The sequence below is a fragment of the Xiphophorus couchianus genome, chromosome 19 (genome assembly GCF_001444195.1).
Source record: "Xiphophorus couchianus chromosome 19, X_couchianus-1.0, whole genome shotgun sequence".
NCBI lineage: Eukaryota > Metazoa > Chordata > Actinopteri > Cyprinodontiformes > Poeciliidae > Xiphophorus > Xiphophorus couchianus.
The window spans coordinates 2,940,996-2,961,241 of record NC_040246.1 but is presented as its reverse complement, the minus strand read 5'-3'; the positions used below and the strand labels follow the sequence as shown (position 1 = coordinate 2,961,241).

General features: G+C 40.6%; 2 protein-coding genes and 2 long non-coding RNA genes across 6 annotated transcripts; all 4 read right to left on the bottom strand.

The window, feature by feature from the left end:
* Nucleotides 1-20: 20 nt before the first annotated feature.
* LOC114134545 (uncharacterized) lies at nt 21-4,261 on the bottom strand. 3 transcript variants are annotated; one of them, XR_003593403.1, is made up of 7 exons: nt 3,392-4,261; nt 2,814-2,898; nt 2,330-2,412; nt 1,918-2,238; nt 1,698-1,815; nt 1,397-1,465; nt 21-1,293 (listed from the first exon to the last, which is right to left on the bottom strand). It is a non-coding gene; the product is annotated as an uncharacterized LOC114134545 (long non-coding RNA). The 3 variants fall into 3 exon arrangements; XR_003593401.1 differs by lacking the exons at nt 2,814-2,898; nt 3,392-4,261 and having other exon boundaries at nt 1,061-1,293; nt 2,330-2,496; XR_003593402.1 differs by lacking the exons at nt 2,814-2,898; nt 3,392-4,261 and having other exon boundaries at nt 1,061-1,293; nt 1,401-1,465; nt 2,330-2,495.
* An 89-nt stretch (nt 4,262-4,350) lies between these two features.
* Nucleotides 4,351-8,916, bottom strand: LOC114133876 (suppressor protein SRP40-like). The gene is made up of 2 exons (XM_028000006.1): nt 8,410-8,916; nt 4,351-6,002 (listed from the first exon to the last, which is right to left on the bottom strand). Exon 2 carries the CDS (start codon nt 5,992-5,994, stop codon nt 4,585-4,587), a length of 1,410 nt encoding a protein of 469 aa, XP_027855807.1. The 5' UTR covers nt 5,995-6,002; nt 8,410-8,916; the 3' UTR covers nt 4,351-4,584.
* A 4,256-nt stretch (nt 8,917-13,172) lies between these two features.
* Nucleotides 13,173-13,504, bottom strand: LOC114133778 (uncharacterized). The gene is made up of 2 exons (XR_003593270.1): nt 13,341-13,504; nt 13,173-13,249 (listed from the first exon to the last, which is right to left on the bottom strand). It is a non-coding gene; the product is annotated as an uncharacterized LOC114133778 (long non-coding RNA).
* Nucleotides 13,505-15,649: 2,145 nt separating this feature from the next.
* LOC114134433 (suppressor protein SRP40-like) lies at nt 15,650-19,981 on the bottom strand. Its single transcript, XM_028001054.1, has 2 exons — nt 19,476-19,981; nt 15,650-17,067 (listed from the first exon to the last, which is right to left on the bottom strand). The coding sequence occupies exon 2, from the start codon at nt 17,057-17,059 to the stop codon at nt 15,650-15,652; it is 1,410 nt and encodes a 469-aa protein (XP_027856855.1). The 5' UTR covers nt 17,060-17,067; nt 19,476-19,981.
* Between the last annotated feature and the right edge of the window lie 265 nt (nt 19,982-20,246).

Here is a 20,246-nt window from a genome sequence, read left to right as displayed (position 1 = left end):
CAAACCTTTTTTTTTTTTGCATTTTACTGGAATTTTATGTAACAGATAAAAGCAAAGCAGCACTTAAAATGTGAAGTGGACGTATGAAAATGTCAGCGTTTCAGATGGTTGGGAAACAAATACATCATCATCATCAAATGTTAACTGTTAGGTTTATCGTTTTGGAAAACTGGGAAAAAAAAGACTAAAATCAAAAAGATTCATGTACTGCATGGCTTTATGGCTTTTCTGTTTGTTTCATAACTCGGCATGGTGACTTAAAGGTTTGTAGCTTCTGTCTTGGTTCTTTGTTGACCACTGTGTAGCGGTCAACAAAGAACCAGACTTAATCATTTTATGTTTTGTTTTTTTCGGGTGTTTTTTTTTCATATTTCTCAGTCGTTGCAAAAATATTTCAGCCAAACTCTTATTGTAATAGATTATTTTGCCTGTAATGTCCGTCTCATGTCTTCATGCCGGGCAGCTGGACGGTGTTGCTGGTGAAAGCCGTCCTGACTGGCGCCGTCTCTCTCTGCTCACTCCTCCTGTTTGTCACTCTGGTTCACAGCAACTGAAGAAGCAGCAGGCCGTAAAAAAAAAACAACCTTCCACAGTCTCGACTCAAACTGGAGGAAAGGTTTTCATAAGTCAGAGTCAGAGCTGTGAAGCTTCAAAGGCCATCGGTGTTGGCTACTTGGAGTGGACCGACTTGATCCACCAACTGGTTCAGCTTCCAGTTCTTCCAGTTTGTTTCATTGGTTATGAGTCCATGAGGAAAAAGAGCGTTCTCTGGGTAACATTTCTACCCAACCTTTCAGTGAATCAGTTGAAGCTAAGGGTCGAAGGTCAACATCAGGAAACTTCTTCAGTGTGACTGGCTTGTGTTTGTTTTTAAGATGTGAATTGTGTATTTATGTAACTACAAATGAATTCACACTAAAAAAACATTTCTTTTAAACCTGTTCTCCAGTTTGTGCTTTGATCAGTTATGAAGTTCTATTAAAAATGTGGGCGTTCCTTTAATATGTAACGTTTCCAAAAATGATTATGGTTCAAATAAAAAGACTCCAGAAATAACTGATTGAAAGAAGAACATTTTATTCAACTCAAGAGTTACAGCACTGATGAATTTTGTGTTATGGAGCATTAATAATGAAAACAACGACAAATAGAAAACAAATCTGCCTTCTAACTATTTATTCTGACGTTTTGTTTTGGCTCTTGAATAATCAGAATCTTGTCTCCAGCCAGGCACCAGAAACCTCGCTGTCCGCTTCTCGAGTCATTGATGTTTTGATTGACAGGAGAGTCGAGCTGAGGAAACAGAAGAACAAATTTGAGAAACGCCGAGTCCAACGCACGTCATTAAATGCTGAAACTTTTCTGAGATGTCTCAGTAGCTTCAGTTTCTGCTCACCTACCTGTTACATCCAGAGTAATGGTGCCAGGTGAGGTCCATCTCCCCAGCGGTCGGTCTGCCTCAAACCTGTCACAACGGGGGGGAATTGAATGAGAATTGTTTACTGCACTGTATGTATAAAAGTGTTTTAGCGTTGCTCACTGTAAATAAACTTTTTGCACGTTAAAATTTGTTTATTTTTTTGCTTATATGATCTAACAGGAAGGAAAACCAAGGTTTCAATTCTTGAATAATTAAGAAAATAATCTCAACTATAGAATGGCTGAAAAGTTAAGGTTGTAAAAAATGTATTTAGTACCAGCAGATGGTGTGTAAACCTGGGGCCACTGGATCGTCTGCCTTTTTTGGCAGGCAGAGTATTTTTGTTTTAGTCCTCAGTCCTCTCTGTCTTCTCTCGCCTGATTGGTCCAGTGATGCTGGCGAATCATCACATGATCAGACACACATTCCTTAATCTCTGTCTAAATCACGGATTATTGGAAGAGACTTTCTGATCAAAGTCATCATCATGTCCTCACCTTTCCCACAAGCTGTTACAACCAGTAGATCAGCAGGTGGAGCAGGTCTTCTTCTGATTTAATTGTTGGTCAACTCCAGTCATCACATGAGTTCACAGAGAAATGAAATAAAGAGAGAAGATAAAGTTAAGGAGGAAAATATGCATGAACAGCAGACAGCTTCTAACTTTCAGCTCAGCTCTCTGCAACTATATTTGAAATGATTAGTTATGCTGTGTACATAGAAATGTTCTTACTTTTTATTTCAACTGGGTTCTCTTATCTTCCTCCACCTGACTGGTGGTGCTGAAGGCGGAGGATTCCAGGCGGAGGAGATCCAACCTGGGACGATCAGACATTATTGATCTGCATAATCTGAATCTAACAGATGACTGAATCAGACCTTCTGATCAAGTCATAATCATGACCTCACCATTTATAAAATCTACTAGAACCAGTAGATCAGCAGGTCCTCTGCTCTATTCCTGATCCTCCTTCCATCAACACAAAGCTCTGCTGTTATGAAAGGACTCAGTAAAAAAACACACACACAAAACAAAAATGTCAGTGAGGAGAAAGTACAGCAGGAAATAGATTTGAATATTAACCTCGACGTTCTGTGTGTTGAACATTTTTTGTTGTGTAAAAGTAAATGTTCTTACTTTTTTTGTCAACTGGGTTCTCTTATCTTCCTCCACCTGACTGGTGGTGTTGAAGGTGGAGGATTACAGGCGGCGCTGGTCTTCTGCTTTAATTGTTGGTCAACTCATGTCATGTGACATGAGTTGATGTAGAAATGAAATCCAGAGAAAAGACAACAGGGTTAACAAATAGAATATATGTGGACAGAAAGAAGAACAATTTTGAAATTTGAGCTCAATTTCATCCATATTTAAAATGAAAATAAGTTTTCTTACTTTTTTTGTCAACTGGGTTCTCTTATCTTCCTCCACCTGACTGGTGGTGCTGAAGGTGGAGGATTACAGGCGGAGGAGATCCAACCTGGGATGATCAGAGAATCAGAAATCTGAGAAGTCTGAACTTGGGTCGGGTATTTTTTTAATGTCTATTCTTCTTTTGTGATTTTTCTGTGTTGTAACACATGAACATGCTATTGGCCATATAAACTATTGTTTCATGAGATTAATAGTTTATCTACATAAAACTTTACTCCACATGCTCTCCATTTCCATTCCTCTGATCCTGTTCTCTAGTGTCTCTCTGAATAAAAGCTCATAATTAAATCCTTCAATCATAAATTATGTCTATGTTCTCCTTTGTCTTCTAATTTCTTATTGTCCTGATGCTTTAATTTGGTTTCTGATACAACGTATTGTCAGGCAAGCATTCCTTACTTAATGTAAATTTTAACTCTATGTGGTTGAGCACTTTGTAAATTACTAATAACTTCTACTTCTATTTTTATTTAGTAAAGCTGATGGTCCCCACCACCAGCAGGAGGCAAACAGTATCATGTGAATGTGGAAAAACTTACAAGCAGTGTGAAAAACAAGGGGTCCAGAAGGACAGGAACCACATGGACGACGACGAAAGGATCCAGCGATGAGCAGCTAAAACCTGAAAGATTAAAACCTTGGAGAGTGGATTAGCGGAGGAACAGAATAGAATAATTTACTATATCGGAGAGCACCGCGTGGGGAAGAACCGCTATTTCACCCTGAAACATGGGGAAGATGAGAGGAAGACACAAAGACGAAGAAAACTCCGGTGCAAGGCGCTACCTAAGGCTTCCCGAGTCCTGCCAGAATCCTCAACATCCAAAATGCTACATCTAGCAGCGGGATAAAGAAAAGCCCCGGTGCAAGGCGCTACCTAAGGCTTCCACAGGCTTGCTAGAAATCCATTGGCTTTAATAAAACAAAACAAAAAAAACAGAGAAATGATGATATGTCCTAATGTGACTTCCCACATAGGTCCTCAGTTTTTACGGATCCCAATCTAATCAGAGTCACTTGAAACGTAGCGAGGTCTAAACCACACGTGTCTGGAACTCGCTCTTGCTGTAGTTCCACCAGATGTTGAAGGTGTCGGTTCCTCTTCTATGTCCTTTTCAGTCTCCATCCGGAAACGGAAGTCAGGGGATGACAAAGTTGGATTTTCACGGTGTGTTGATGGTGAAGGACTGAAAACGCGGGGTGACAAAACGGGATCTTCACAGTGCGTCGATGGTGAGGGACTGACGTCAGGGGATGAGAGAAAAAGATCCTCTTGCATCGTCCCTCATGAGGGACTGAGGACAGGGGATGACAAAACAGGACGTTTACGTGGCATTCTATACGAGGGACTGAGGACGGGGGATGACAAAACAGGACGTTTACGTGGCATTCTATACGAGGGACTGAGGACATGGGATGACAGACCGGGATCCTCACACGACGTCCTTGGTGAGGGACTGAGGATAGGGGATAACAAAACAGGAAGTTTATCCGCCATTCTATACGAGGGACTGAGGACGGGGGATGACAAACCAGGATCCCCACACGCTGTCCTTGGTGAGGGACTGAGGACAGGGGATAACAGAATAGGATCTTCATGGTCTGTCTTTCGGTATGGAATGAACAGAGGGGTTGACGGAATGGGCTCGTCCTCCCATTCTTTACCATATCTCCATGCCATCCTTCTGCCGATACTTTGAAGGACCTCGTCCCAAATGGGATCTTCATTATACTACTGTGCCGTCTTGGCTGGGAGCTCCTCTTCAGCAACAGTGTCTCTAGTCCTCTTGGCTGGGGGCTCCTCTTCAGCAACACTGTCCCTGGTCCTCTTGGAGGGGAGCACATCTTCAGTTTGATTCTCCCTGGTCTTCTTGGCAGAGGGCTCCTGTCTAGCATCATCACTATTCCTGGTCCTCTTGGCTGGGAGTTTCACTTCAGTAACACTGTCCCTGGTCTTCTTGGCAGGGAGCTCCTTTTCAGCAAGAGTGTCCTTACTCCTCTTGGCTGGGGGCTCCTCTTTAGCAACAGTGTCCCTGGTCCTCTTTCCTGGGGGCTGCTCTTCAGCATCACTGTCCTTTGTCCTCTTTCCGTTTATGCCAGTCACAGATGTCGCATGAGTCACGTCCTCTTTCGAACCTACCCGATCGCTAGGCTTGGATGGTGTGTCATCCTCCTTCTCATCAACCACCTTCTTTGGAATTCTAATGGCGCGGCAAAAAGTCACTAAATTTCTCCAACCTGCCAGAGGTTGTGGCGAGGCACTGATAGGAATGGAGTCCTCTGGACGCGAAATGGGCTCTTCCGGTTTGTCAAAGCTGGAAGGAAGCACTGTACCAGAACTAAGCTTTAATGGTGGGTTGTCCTCCTTCGCAGCATCCACCTTCTGTGTAATGCTCCTGGCGCGGCCAGAAGTCAAAGAAGCCCCGTCCTCTTCCAAACCTACCTGATGGTGTTGCGAGGTACCAATAGGTCTGGAGTTCTCTGGACGCAAAATGGGCTCTTCCTGTTTGTCAAGTCCAGACGTGAATTCAAGTGAAGTAGAAGGAGCCGTGTCTTCTTCAGGCTTCTCAGCTACCCCAATGTCTTTTATGTATTTGAAATTTGGGGGAAGAATCTCAAGAATCTCAGAGCGCAGCGACGCAGCACTGCCACGGTCCACAGCGGAGTTCAGCTGATCAAGCTTCGAATTGAGAAGTTTCAATGACTGTTCAAGCACTCCTATGCCCCACAGGAATTTAATGTTTGGTGCAAGGACCTGGACAACCCGAAGTCTGGAATTAAAGTCATCCTGGTCTTCATTATTAGCCTCGTCTTCACTGGAGCTGGTAGTAGAGCTACCGCTGGAGCTAGTAGTAGAGCTACCACTGGAGCTAGTAGTAGAGCTACCACTGGAGCTGATAGTACAGGCATTACCTACCTCATCTTCACTGGAGGTGGTAGTAGAGCTACCGCTATAGCTGATAGCACTGCTACCACTGGAGCTGGTAGCACAGTCCACAGACTGCGGAGGTGAACTACACCTCAACCCCTCTCCGTAGTCTTCAGAAACCATGTCGGTTTCATTTGACCACACCTTACCGTGTTCCTTACCATTGTCTGGAAGTCCCTCCAACTTTGGGGATCCATCTGCTGGAAGCGCCATGGTCTGAGCTGCAAAGGAAAAAACAAAGCAAAAAAAGCTATAATTCAGGATCTAGACCTTCACAAAAGTCCAAAGCAATGTTTTGAGGGAACTAAAATACCAACAATACAATAACCCAGGTTTGTGAATATGTTTGTTTTTCTTGAATATATTTAATTAACAATATTATTGCTATGCCATTGTATTTGATTATACAATAAAGACGGGAATTAAGAGATAAAACAAATATAGCTTATCTTTAGTCACAAAAAAACAGCAAAAAATACAATTTTACATAAAAACCAGAACACACTCTAAAATTCAATGATCAAACATGTATGGAGCATCGCCACTCAGACAAACAAACTTGCAGCTTCATCTTGGTACCAATCAATCATTAAAGACAACAAATCAAATTTAGACTTATTGGCAATTCATCCCTAACCATAAACTATTAAACATTTGGAAACATAAATTAAAGAGCTATACACTGTGTTTAGAATGTCTCAATAGCTACTGAAACACCTGTAATCTTAGACTGTGCCATAAGTGTGAATGAAATAAGACTGCAACAAGTTACTCAGTTTACCTTTATATAACAACCCATCCTCACAAATCTTTGATGCTCAGGTACATTTGATCATTCTTAACAATAGCCAGGGATGAGATATGTGATCCATTCATAATTATTACACTTAAATCACTGCTTACACAACTTTAATACTTTAAAAGTATCAAAGTTTAGAAATATATGTTTCCAATTGCATTTGTAAATTACCAAAATGTTAATTCTAGTTAATCAAACTAAATTCCTTTGAGCTCCACAATTTTTCACAATCACAAAGACAGCAAGTCTGACACCTCATCAGTACTACCTTCATACTCCCACAGATAGCCAACAGCAGAAATGTAAACCTGTAAAATTAATTAAGTTTAAAGACTGGGGATCTAAATAAACAGGCCGACATAAGTGGCCTTTCCTCCGTTTCCAGGGGCTCCCTCCTACAAAAATAAAACTGTTTATTTGGTTAAGAAATCCATATCCAGTGTTAAAATGGCCATTATATTTTGTCTGGAGATAAGCCAGACAAAATCATTAAAATAATAATCTGCATCCCTTATGTGTGCATGATGCCTCAAAGTCTTATTGTCTATACACGATTCATTGCCTACTAATGTTCTATCATTAACAAACACAAACACACACTTATAATGCTTATTACTGGGGCAACAGTGGTAGGAGTTTGCCCTGCAATGGTCCGCCTCTGTCGTTGTGTCCTTGAGCAAGACACTTCTCCCACCTTTAGCTGGAGTTTATTGCTGGCACGATATAACATCTGTGGCTACAATCCATTAGCTTAATATCATCAGTGTGTGAACGTGTGCATGAATGGAAATTTTATGCAAAGCGTCTTCGAGTGTCCTAATAAACCGCTAGTCTGATGTGATTACCATGGAAACCAAGTATGTTTGTCAGGGCATTTTTCAAAAAAACAAAAGTAAAGGCCAAGAATTGGACAGAAATCTTATTGTTTGGTTTTTTTTTTCAAACCAGCATAACATTTTTTCTCAAACACTAGTGTTCATATCCCAGACATTTATCCACAAATGTCAATAAGCTCACACATAAGTCACAAAACAATTTAAATTAACTCACAAATTTGTTTCACCCCACAAATGCAAGAGACCTATTAAAGCTATATGCTTTAAAGAAGTCATCAAAATTTCAAAGAATTGGACACCAAAGTCATCAAACCTGATACTCTTAGATTAAATATCATCATTTTTGTTTTTTCAAATCAATTCATGTTTCCTGGCTATGCTAAAAATAATAACAATAATAAAAAACAGATCAACATGTCCGTTTCTTGAAAAAATAATGAAATTAAACAATTAAAGTATAGACTATTATAAAGGTAAATACTATTTTTTTGAATGTGTTTTAAAAATAATGTTAAATATTTAACGTATTTCACTTAGCGTATCCATGGAAACTGAGTGTTTATCATGCCATTTTTCAAAAAATAACGGTCAAAACCTAATGTTAAATATTTAACGTATTTCACTTAGCGTATCCATGGAAACTGAGTGTTTATAATGGCATTTTTCAAAAAATAACGGTCAAAACCCATGCTAATTTTCCAGAAATTTAACATTAATTTAACTGATTTGACTATAATTAAGTAAAATACATATATTTATTAAATCACTACACCACAGTTTAACATTCCTGACATTTCCAGCGAAATTCAGTTCAGAAAAAGCCTCATTAGTTAAGAACGATCTATGCTAGCAAAGAATGCTACTAGACTTTTTTTTCTACAGCAGTCAGTATTTCTTTAAAACACACACACACACAAAATAAACTAAACAAGTCACTAATGTCTTAGTAATAACTTGCTTTCGTTTATTAAAAAATAAAAGAGCAATTTTAACCTTCCAGCTGGTCACCCTGTTGGTGCTTCTCCTGGCCAGGAACCGTCTTTCGCAGGTTTCTTATCCACGGGCTTCTTCAGCAAGTGCGTATTTCAGCAAGCGCTTCTTTAACAAGTTTTGCACAGCAGACTTTTCAACAAGCTCAAACCTTCCGAGGCTGTAAAGGCTCCTTCAGGCGTCTCTCTCAAAAGTCCCGTCGCAAAGGGGAAAGAACTCAGAAGGTCAGCGTCATTTATAGGCTTGAGGACGCTAACGTCGTTTCCATGACATTCATTGACGAACGCACGCACTGGTGCGTCAGAGAAATCGGACTACCAATAATGCAGGAAATGCAAGTATCGCGTTGTCTTGTTCATCACTCCGTATGCTGCCACCTACTGGCCAACCAGTCTAAGTTCACAATGACATTTTTAAAACTTACACGACTGATGTGACATAATATTTCTGCTTTCATTATTAACTATGTCAGTTTCGGACCTTCAAATGGGGAAAACTTCTCTCTGTCGTAAAGCATGGTTTGGAAGAAAAATTCAAAATTCAATTCAAAAATACTCTATTGATCCAAAACAGGGGTCACCAACACGGTGCCCATGGGAACCCGGTTGCTAACGTAGTCAGTCGAGAACGGCGGTGACGTCAAAATGCTAAGAGATATATTAATAGTAGCGCCATTCTATAGCGGGCTGCACAGTGGCTCAGTCCGTAAGGTTGTTGCCTTGCAGTCACAAGGTTGTGGGTTCACTTCCCAGAACTACTGCAGGAGTTTGCATGTTCTCCCTGTGCATGCGTGGGTTTCCTCCGGGTACTCCGGTTTCCTCCCACATTCCAAAAACATGACAACAAGGTAAGAGTTCATTGGTCACTCCAAATTGTCCCTAGGTGTGAGTGTGTTCCCCTTAGATAGAAATGGATGAATGGAAAATAAAACTTTTTTTAATGATTTATGTTAATCGCCATATAGAGACCTAATAAATTCAGATGCTTTCACTCGCCAGTAAGCGCTTTGCTCTCCTCCCACAGAGCCTCCTTCCCACTTTTTTGCCAGGTGACTGTTGAGGAGTTTGTCCATGGACAAACAGCAAATAGGAGCTTTGTTGGGGGTTTTCTACGGCAAAATTAACAACAACGAATCAAAAGTTATTCAGTTCTTTTTGCTTCATTTGAAAAATATGCACAATTTGATGAATCGTTTTTTTCCCATTGTGAAACCAACTTTCTTTTAGCTAAGGCTAGGCTAACAGACACTAAGGGTGTGAGAAGCTTCTTACCACAAGAAGGATCGATCAGCGATTAGTGCGTCGTTAAGCGCATCATTCAAGAGCGCATTAGTAAGCGGCTGGCGTGCAGCGCCAGCAAACAGCGAGGTGTGAACCGGAAGGAAAACATGATGTCTACCAGCTGAGGGCAAGTACACCCAAGTACACCTCGCTGCAGCAAACAGAATGGGGCGGGGACGGACCACTGTCAGTCTCATACCTTATATGGAAATGGGACTATTTCATTCCGGAAATGAAGGGGGCGCTAGTGACACTATTTCCTGTACCGATTGTGTTATAATAATTATAATAATAATAACGTGTTTTATTTGCCAACGCCTTTTAAAACACCCAAGAAGACTTTCAACATTAAAAATACAAATTAAATAGTAAAGAAATGGCTACAAAACGTGATATGTCACGTGGTATGTCTGTCACGTGGTAAGTCACTTTGTTATTTTCAAATCTTTATTAAATCTTTATTTAAAATGATATTAGTAACAAACAATCTAGAATAAGCAACAATAAGGAAACATTATGGAGATGTATTTATCTATCCTTACACCCAATCTATCTCAAACAAAAGTAATAAAACATGAATCAGATCAATATTTTGGAGACAAATGTACATTACATTAAGAGCACATTTATCCATCCATTAATTATCATGAATTATCCCTATAGTGGGGTCATGAGGGCTGCTGACCCTGGACATATCGCCTATTCGTGTTATTAGTTGAAAATGGTCTCAAAACAACAACATTGTTGGTTTTTACCACATGGGATAGTTTATCGTCTGACAATACATTCAAAGTGTTTAATCAGTTTTTGTTTTGTTGTGTTTTTTCTTCAGGCGGTGCTGCATCTGTGGGTCATGATTGTTCTTCTAACTTACACACCGGAAATGCACGGCAGCCCTGACGGAAGATAGAAGGCAACCGGAAATTTCTAGATTTTTCTGTGGCCTGCAACGTAAGGAAGCTGCTGGAAAATGGGCCCTGGGACCCGACTCTCCCTGTTTTGCACACACAATGCTACGAACTGAAGGCATTTGCTCGCTTTTCTTGTTGGTTTCTTGGGCTGATGGCCGAGAGCTGCAGTGAGTTTTAACGTGAATACAGAGTGGTTATACTGTGTTGGTTTTGTTCTCCACGTTAAACTTTCCTTCCGCTGTACTCTTAAGAGATTGTATGCAACACTATGTAAAAACAAAGGATTTTAATAAATATGCAAGAGGAGAAAACGTTGCGTTATTTCTTGGTGGTCCCTAAATTCACCCAAACCAATCGTTCTGGTTGCAGTGCTTTTGCAAAAGCATTCAGTCATTTTCACATTTTGTCTTGTTACAAATCTTTTTTTTTTTTGCATTTTACTGGAATTTTATGTAACAGATAAAAGCAAAGCAGCACTTAAAATGTGAAGTGGACGTATGAAAATGTCAGCGTTTCAGATGGTTGGGAAACAAATACATCATCATCATCAAATGTTAACTGTTAGGTTTATCGTTTAGGAAAACTGGGAAAAAAAAGACTAAAATCAAAAAGATTCATGTACTGCATGGCTTTATGGCTTTTCTGTTTGTTTCATAACTCGGCATGGTGACTTAAAGGTTTGTAGCTTCTGTCTTGGTTCTTTGTTGACCACTGTGTAGCGGTCAACAAAGAACCAGACTTAATCATTTTATGTTTTGTTTTTTTCGGGTGTTTTTTTTTCATATTTCTCAGTCGTTGCAAAAATATTTCAGCCAAACTCTTATTGTAATAGATTATTTTGCCTGTAATGTCCGTCTCATGTCTTCATGCCGGGCAGCTGGACGGTGTTGCTGGTGAAAGCCGTCCTGACTGGCGCCGTCTCTCTCTGCTCACTCCTCCTGTTTGTCACTCTGGTTCACAGCAACTGAAGAAGCAGCAGGCCGTAAAAAAAAAACAACCTTCCACAGTCTCGACTCAAACTGGAGGAAAGGTTTTCATAAGTCAGAGTCAGAGCTGTGAAGCTTCAAAGGCCATCGGTGTTGGCTACTTGGAGTGGACCGACTTGATCCACCAACTGGTTCAGCTTCCAGTTCTTCCAGTTTGTTTCATTGGTTATGAGTCCATGAGGAAAAAGAGCGTTCTCTGGGTAACATTTCTACCCAACCTTTCAGTGAATCAGTTGAAGCTAAGGGTCGAAGGTCAACATCAGGAAACTTCTTCAGTGTGACTGGCTTGTGTTTGTTTTTAAGATGTGAATTGTGTATTTATGTAACTACAAATGAATTAACACTAGAAAAACATTTCTTTTAAACCTGTTCTCCAGTTTGTGCTTTGATCAGTTATGAAGTTCTATTAAAAATGTGGGCGTTCCTTTAATATGTAACGTTTCCAAAAATGATTATGGTTCAAATAAAAAGACTCCAGAAATAACTGATTGAAAGAAGAACATTTTATTCAACTCAAGAGTTACAGCACTGATGAATTTTGTGTTATGGAGCATTAATAATGAAAACAACGACAAATAGAAAACAAATCTGCCTTCTAACTATTTATTCTGACGTTTTGTTTTGGCTCTTGAATAATCAGAATCTCGTCTCCAGCCAGGCACCAGAAACCTCGCTGTCCGCTTCTCGAGTCATTGATGTTTTGATTGACAGGAGAGTCGAGCTGAGGAAACAGAAGAACAAATTTGAGAAACGCCGAGTCCAACGCACGTCATTAAATGCTGAAACTTTTCTGAGATGTCTCAGTAGCTTCAGTTTCTGCTCACCTACCTGTTACATCCAGAGTAATGGTGCCAGGTGAGGTCCATCTCCCCAGCGGTCGGTCTGCCTCAAACCTGTCACAACGGGGGGGAATTGAATGAGAATTGTTTACTGCACTGTATGTATAAAAGTGTTTTAGCGTTGCTCACTGTAAATAAACTTTTTGCACGTTAAAATTTGTTTATTTTTTTGCTTATATGATCTAACAGGAAGGAAAACCAAGGTTTCAATTCTTGAATAATTAAGAAAATAATCTCAACTATAGAATGGCTGAAAAGTTAAGGTTGTAAAAAATGTATTTAGTACCAGCAGATGGTGTGTAAACCTGGGGCCACTGGATCGTCTGCCTTTTTTGGCAGGCAGAGTATTTTTGTTTTAGTCCTCAGTCCTCTCTGTCTTCTCTCGCCTGATTGGTCCAGTGATGCTGGCGAATCATCACATGATCAGACACACATTCCTTAATCTCTGTCTAAATCACGGATTATTGGAAGAGACTTTCTGATCAAAGTCATCATCATGTCCTCACCTTTCCCACAAGCTGTTACAACCAGTAGATCAGCAGGTGGAGCAGGTCTTCTTCTGATTTAATTGTTGGTCAACTCCAGTCATCACATGAGTTCACAGAGAAATGAAATAAAGAGAGAAGATAAAGTTAAGGAGGAAAATATGCATGAACAGCAGACAGCTTCTAACTTTCAGCTCAGCTCTCTGCAACTATATTTGAAATGATTAGTTATGCTGTGTACATAGAAATGTTCTTACTTTTTATTTCAACTGGGTTCTCTTATCTTCCTCCACCTGACTGGTGGTGCTGAAGGTGGAGGATTACAGGCGGAGGAGATCCAACCTGGGACGATCAGACATTATTGATCTGCATAATCTGAATCTAACAGATGACTGAATCAGACCTTCTGATCAAGTCATAATCATGACCTCACCATTTATAAAATCTACTAGAACCAGTAGATCAGCAGGTCCTCTGCTCTATTCCTGATCCTCCTTCCATCAACACAAAGCTCTGCTGTTATGAAAGGACTCAGTAAAAAAACACACACACAAAACAAAAATGTCAGTGAGGAGAAAGTACAGCAGGAAATAGATTTGAATATTAACCTCGACGTTCTGTGTGTTGAACATTTTTTGTTGTGTAAAAGTAAATGTTCTTACTTTTTTTGTCAACTGGGTTCTCTTATCTTCCTCCACCTGACTGGTGGTGTTGAAGGTGGAGGATTACAGGCGGCGCTGGTCTTCTGCTTTAATTGTTGGTCAACTCATGTCATGTGACATGAGTTGATGTAGAAATGAAATCCAGAGAAAAGACAACAGGGTTAACAAATAGAATATATGTGGACAGAAAGAAGAACAATTTTGAAATTTGAGCTCAATTTCATCCATATTTAAAATGAAAATAAGTTTTCTTACTTTTTTTGTCAACTGGGTTCTCTTATCTTCCTCCACCTGACTGGTGGTGCTGAAGGTGGAGGATTACAGGCGGAGGAGATCCAACCTGGGATGATCAGAGAATCAGAAATCTGAGAAGTCTGAACTTGGGTCGGGTATTTTTTTAATGTCTATTCTTCTTTTGTGATTTTTCTGTGTTGTAACACATGAACATGCTATTGGCCATATAAACTATTGTTTCATGAGATTAATAGTTTATCTACATAAAACTTTACTCCACATGCTCTCCATTTCCATTCCTCTGATCCTGTTCTCTAGTGTCTCTCTGAATAAAAGCTCATAATTAAATCCTTCAATCATAAATTATGTCTATGTTCTCCTTTGTCTTCTAATTTCTTATTGTCCTGATGCTTTAATTTGGTTTCTGATACAACGTATTGTCAGGCAAGCATTCCTTACTTAATGTAAATTTTAACTCTATGTGGTTGAGCACTTTGTAAATTACTAATAACTTCTACTTCTATTTTTATTTAGTAAAGCTGATGGTCCCCACCACCAGCAGGAGGCAAGCAGTATCATGTGAATGTGGAAAAACTTACAAGCAGTGTGAAAAACAAGGGGTCCAGAAGGACAGGAACCACATGGACGACGACGAAAGGATCCAGCGATGAGCAGCTAAAACCTGAAAGATTAAAACCTTGGAGAGTGGATTAGCGGAGGAACAGAATAGAATAATTTACTATATCGGAGAGCACCGCGTGCGGAAGAACCGCTATTTCACCCTGAAACATGGGGAAGATGAGAGGAAGACACAAAGACGAAGAAAACTCCGGTGCAAGGCGCTACCTAAGGCTTCCCGAGTCCTGCCAGAATCCTCAACATCCAAAATGCTACATCTAGCAGCGGGATAAAGAAAAGCCCCGGTGCAAGGCGCTACCTAAGGCTTCCACAGGCTTGCTAGAAATCCATTGGCTTTAATAAAACAAAACAAAAAAAACAGAGAAATGATGATATGTCCTAATGTGACTTCCCACATAGGTCCTCAGTTTTTACGGATCCCAATCTAATCAGAGTCACTTGAAACGTAGCGAGGTCTAAACCACACGTGTCTGGAACTCGCTCTTGCTGTAGTTCCACCAGATGTTGAAGGTGTCGGTTCCTCTTCTATGTCCTTTTCAGTCTCCATCCGGAAACGGAAGTCAGGGGATGACAAAGTTGGATTTTCACGGTGTGTTGATGGTGAAGGACTGAAAACGCGGGGTGACAAAACGGGATCTTCACAGTGCGTCGATGGTGAGGGACTGACGTCAGGGGATGAGAGAAAAAGATCCTCTTGCATCGTCCCTCATGAGGGACTGAGGACAGGGGATGACAAAACAGGACGTTTACGTGGCATTCTATACGAGGGACTGAGGACGGGGGATGACAAAACAGGACGTTTACGTGGCATTCTATACGAGGGACTGAGGACATGGGATGACAGACCGGGATCCCCACACGACGTCCTTGGTGAGGGACTGAGGACAGGGGATGACAGACCAGGATCCTCACACGACGTCCTTGGTGAGGGACTGAGGATAGGGGATAACAAAACAGGAAGTTTATCCGCCATTCTATACGTGGGACTGAGGACGGGGGATGACAAACCAGGATCCCCACACGCTGTCCTTGGTGAGGGACTGAGGACAGGGGATAACAGAATAGGATCTTCATGGTCTGTCTTTCGGTATGGAATGAACAGAGGGGTTGACGGAATGGGCTCGTCCTCCCATTCTTTACCATATCTCCATGCCATCCTTCTGCCGATACTTTGAAGGACCTCGTCCCAAATGGGATCTTCATTATACTACTGTGCCGTCTTGGCTGGGAGCTCCTCTTCAGCAACAGTGTCTCTAGTCCTCTTGGCTGGGGGCTCCTCTTCAGCAACACTGTCCCTGGTCCTCTTGGAGGGGAGCACATCTTCAGTTTGATTCTCCCTGGTCTTCTTGGCAGAGGGCTCCTGTCTAGCATCATCACTATTCCTGGTCCTCTTGGCTGGGAGTTTCACTTCAGTAACACTGTCCCTGGTCTTCTTGGCAGGGAGCTCCTTTTCAGCAAGAGTGTCCTTACTCCTCTTGGCTGGGGGCTCCTCTTTAGCAACAGTGTCCCTGGTCCTCTTTCCTGGGGGCTGCTCTTCAGCATCACTGTCCTTTGTCCTCTTTCCGTTTATGCCAGTCACAGATGTCGCATGAGTCACGTCCTCTTTCGAACCTACCCGATCGCTAGGCTTGGATGGTGTGTCATCCTCTTTCGCATCAACCACCTTCTTTGGAATTCTAATGGCGCGGCAAAAAGTCACTAAATTTCTCCAACCTGCCAGAGGTTGTGGCGAGGCACTGATAGGAATGGAGTCCTCTGGACGTGAAATGGGCTCTTCCGGTTTGTCAAAGCTGGAAGGAAGCACTGTACCAGAACTAAGCTTTAATGGTGGGTTGTCCTCCTTCGCAGCATCCACCTTCTGTGTAATGCTCCTGGCGCGGCCAGAAGTCAAAGAAGCCCCGTCCTCTTCCAAACCTACCTGATGGTGTTGCGAGGTACCAATAGGTCTGGAGTTCTCTGGACGCAAAATGGGCTCTTCCTGTTTGTCAAGTCCAGACGTGAATTCAAGTGAAGTAGAAGGAGCCGTGTCTTCTTCAGGCTTCTCAGCTACCCCAATGTCTTTTATGTATTTGAAATTTGGGGGAAGAATCTCAAGAATCTCAGAGCGCAGCGACGCAGCACTGCCACGGTCCACAGCGGAGTTCAGCTGATCAAGCTTCGAATTGAGAAGTTTCAATGACTGTTCAAGCACTCCTATGCCCCACAGGAATTTAATGTTTGGTGCAAGGACCTGGACAACCCGAAGTCTGGAATTAAAGTCATCCTGGTCTTCATTATTAGCCTCGTCTTCACTGGAGCTGGTAGTAGAGCTACCGCTGGAGCTAGTAGTAGAGCTACCACTGGAGCTAGTAGTAGAGCTACCACTGGAGCTGATAGTACAGGCATTACCTACCTCATCTTCACTGGAGGTGGTAGTAGAGCTACCGCTATAGCTGATAGCACTGCTACCACTGGAGCTGGTAGCACAGTCCACAGACTGCGGAGGTGAACTACACCTCAACCCCTTTCCGTAGTCTTCAGAAACCATGTCGGTTTCATTTGACCACACCTTACCGTGTTCCTTACCATTGTCTGGAAGTCCCTCCAACTTTGGGGATCCATCTGCTGGAAGCGCCATGGTCTGAGCTGCAAAGGAAAAAACAAAGCAAAAAAAGCTATAATTCAGGATCTAGACCTTCACAAAAGTCCAAAGCAATGTTTTGAGGGAACTAAAATACCAACAATACAATAACCCAGGTTTGTGAATATGTTTGTTTTTCTTGAATATATTTAATTAACAATATTATTGCTATGCCATTGTATTTGATTATACAATAAAGACGGGAATTAAGAGATAAAACAAATATAGCTTATCTTTAGTCACAAAAAAACAGCAAAAAATACAATTTTACATAAAAACCAGAACGCACTCTAAAATTCAATGATCAAACATGTATGGAGCATCGCCACTCAGACAAACAAACTTGCAGCTTCATCTTGGTACCAATCAATCATTAAAGACAACAAATCAAATTTAGACTTATTGGCAATTCATCCCTAACCATAAACTATTAAACATTTGGAAACATAAATTAAAGAGCTATACACTGTGTTTAGAATGTCTCAATAGCTACTGAAACACCTGTAATCTTAGACTGTGCCATAAGTGTGAATAAAATAAGACTGCAACAAGTTACTCAGTTTACCTTTATATAACAACCCATCCTCACAAATCTTTGATGCTCAGGTACATTTGATCATTCTTAACAATAGCCAGGGATGAGATATGTGATCCATTCATAATTATTACACTTAAATCACTGCTTACACAACTTTAATACTTTAAAAGTATCAAAGTTTAGAAATATATGTTTCCAATTGCATTTGTAAATTACCAAAATGTTAATTCTAGTTAATCAAACTAAATTCCTTTGAGCTCCACAATTTTTCACAATCACAAAGACAGCAAGTCTGACACCTCATCAGTACTACCTTCATACTCCCACAGATAGCCAACAGCAGAAATGTAAACCTGTAAAATTAATTAAGTTTAAAGACTGGGGATCTAAATAAACAGGCCGACATAAGTGGCCTTTCCTCCGTTTCCAGGGGCTCCCTCCTACAAAAATAAAACTGTTTATTTGGTTAAGAAATCCATATCCAGTGTTAAAATGGCCATTATATTTTGTCTGGAGATAAGCCAGACAAAATCATTAAAATAATAATCTGCATCCCTTATGTGTGCATGATGCCTCAAAGTCTTATTGTCTATACACGATTCATTGCCTACTAATGTTCTATCATTAACAAACACAAACACACACTTATAATGCTTATTACTGGGGCAACAGTGGTAGGAGTTTGCCCTGCAATGGTCCGCCTCTGTCGTTGTGTCCTTGAGCAAGACACTTCTCCCACCTTTAGCTGGAGTTTATTGCTGGCACGATATAACATCTGTGGCTACAATCCATTAGCTTAATATCATCAGTGTGTGAACGTGTGCATGAATGGAAATTTTATGCAAAGCGTCTTCGAGTGTCCTAATAAACCGCTAGTCTGATGTGATTACCATGGAAACCAAGTATGTTTGTCAGGGCATTTTTCAAAAAAACAAAAGTAAAGGCCAAGAATTGGACAGAAATCTTATTGTTTGTTTTTTTTTTTCAAACCAGCATAACATTTTTTCTCAAACACTAGTGTTCATATCCCAGACATTTATCCACAAATGTCAATAAGCTCACACATAAGTCACAAAACAATTTAAATTAACTCACAAATTTGTTTCACCCCACAAATGCAAGAGACCTATTAAAGCTATATGCTTTAAAGAAGTCATCAAAATTTCAAAGAATTGGACACCAAAGTCATCAAACCTGATACTCTTAGATTAAATATCATCATTTTTGTTTTTTCAAATCAATTCATGTTTCCTGGCTATGCTAAAAATAATAACAATAATAAAAAACAGATCAACATGTCCGTTTCTTGAAAAAATAATGAAATTAAACAATTAAAGTATAGACTATTATAAAGGTAAATACTATTTTTTTGAATGTGTTTTAAAAATAATGTTAAATATTTAACGTATTTCACTTAGCGTATCCATGGAAACTGAGTGTTTATCATGCCATTTTTCAAAAAATAACGGTCAAAACCTAATGTTAAATATTTAACGTATTTCACTTAGCGTATCCATGGAAACTGAGTGTTTATAATGGCATTTTTCAAAAAATAACGGTCAAAACCCATGCTAATTTTCCAGAAATTTAACATTAATTTAACTGATTTGACTATAATTAAGTAAAATACATATATTTATTAAATCACTACACCACAGTTTAACATTCCTGACATTTCCAGCGAAATTCAGTTCAGAAAAAGCCTCATTAGTTAAGAACGATCTATGCTAGCAAAGAATGCTACTAGTCTTTTTTTTTCTACAGCAGTCAGTATTTCTTTACAACACACACACACACAAAATAAACTAAACAAGTCACTAATGTCTTAGTAATAACTTGCTTTCGTTTATTAAAAAATAAAAGAGCAATTTTAACCTTCCAGCTGGTCACCCTGTTGGTGCTTCTCCTGGCCAGGAACCGTCTTTCGCAGGTTTCTTATCCACGGGCTTCTTCAGCAAGTGCGTATTTCAGCAAGCGCTTCTTTAACAAGTTTTGCACAGCAGACTTTTCAACAAGCTCAAACCTTCCGAGGCTGTAAAGGCTCCTTCAGGCGTCTCTCTCAAAAGTCCCGTCGCAAAGGGGAAAGAACTCAGAAGGTCAGCGTCATTTATAGGCTTGAGGACGCTAACGTCGTTTCCATGACATTCATTGACGAACGCACGCACTGGTGCGTCAGAGAAATCGGACTACCAATAATGCAGGAAATGCAAGTATCGCGTTGTCTTGTTCATCACTCCGTATGCTGCCACCTACTGGCCAACCAGTCTAAGTTCACAATGACATTTTTAAAACTTACACGACTGATGTGACATAATATTTCTGCTTTCATTATTAACTATGTCAGTTTCGGACCTTCAAATGGGGAAAACTTCTCTCTGTCGTAAAGCATGGTTTGGAAGAAAAATTCAAAATTCAATTCAAAAATACTCTATTGATCCAAAACAGGGGTCACCAACACGGTGCCCATGGGAACCCGGTTGCTAACGTAGTCAGTCGAGAACGGCGGTGACGTCAAAATGCTAAGAGATATATTAATAGTAGCGCCATTCTATAGCGGGCTGCACAGTGGCTCAGTCCGTAAGGTTGTTGCCTTGCAGTCACAAGGTTGTGGGTTCACTTCCCAGAACTACTGCAGGAGTTTGCATG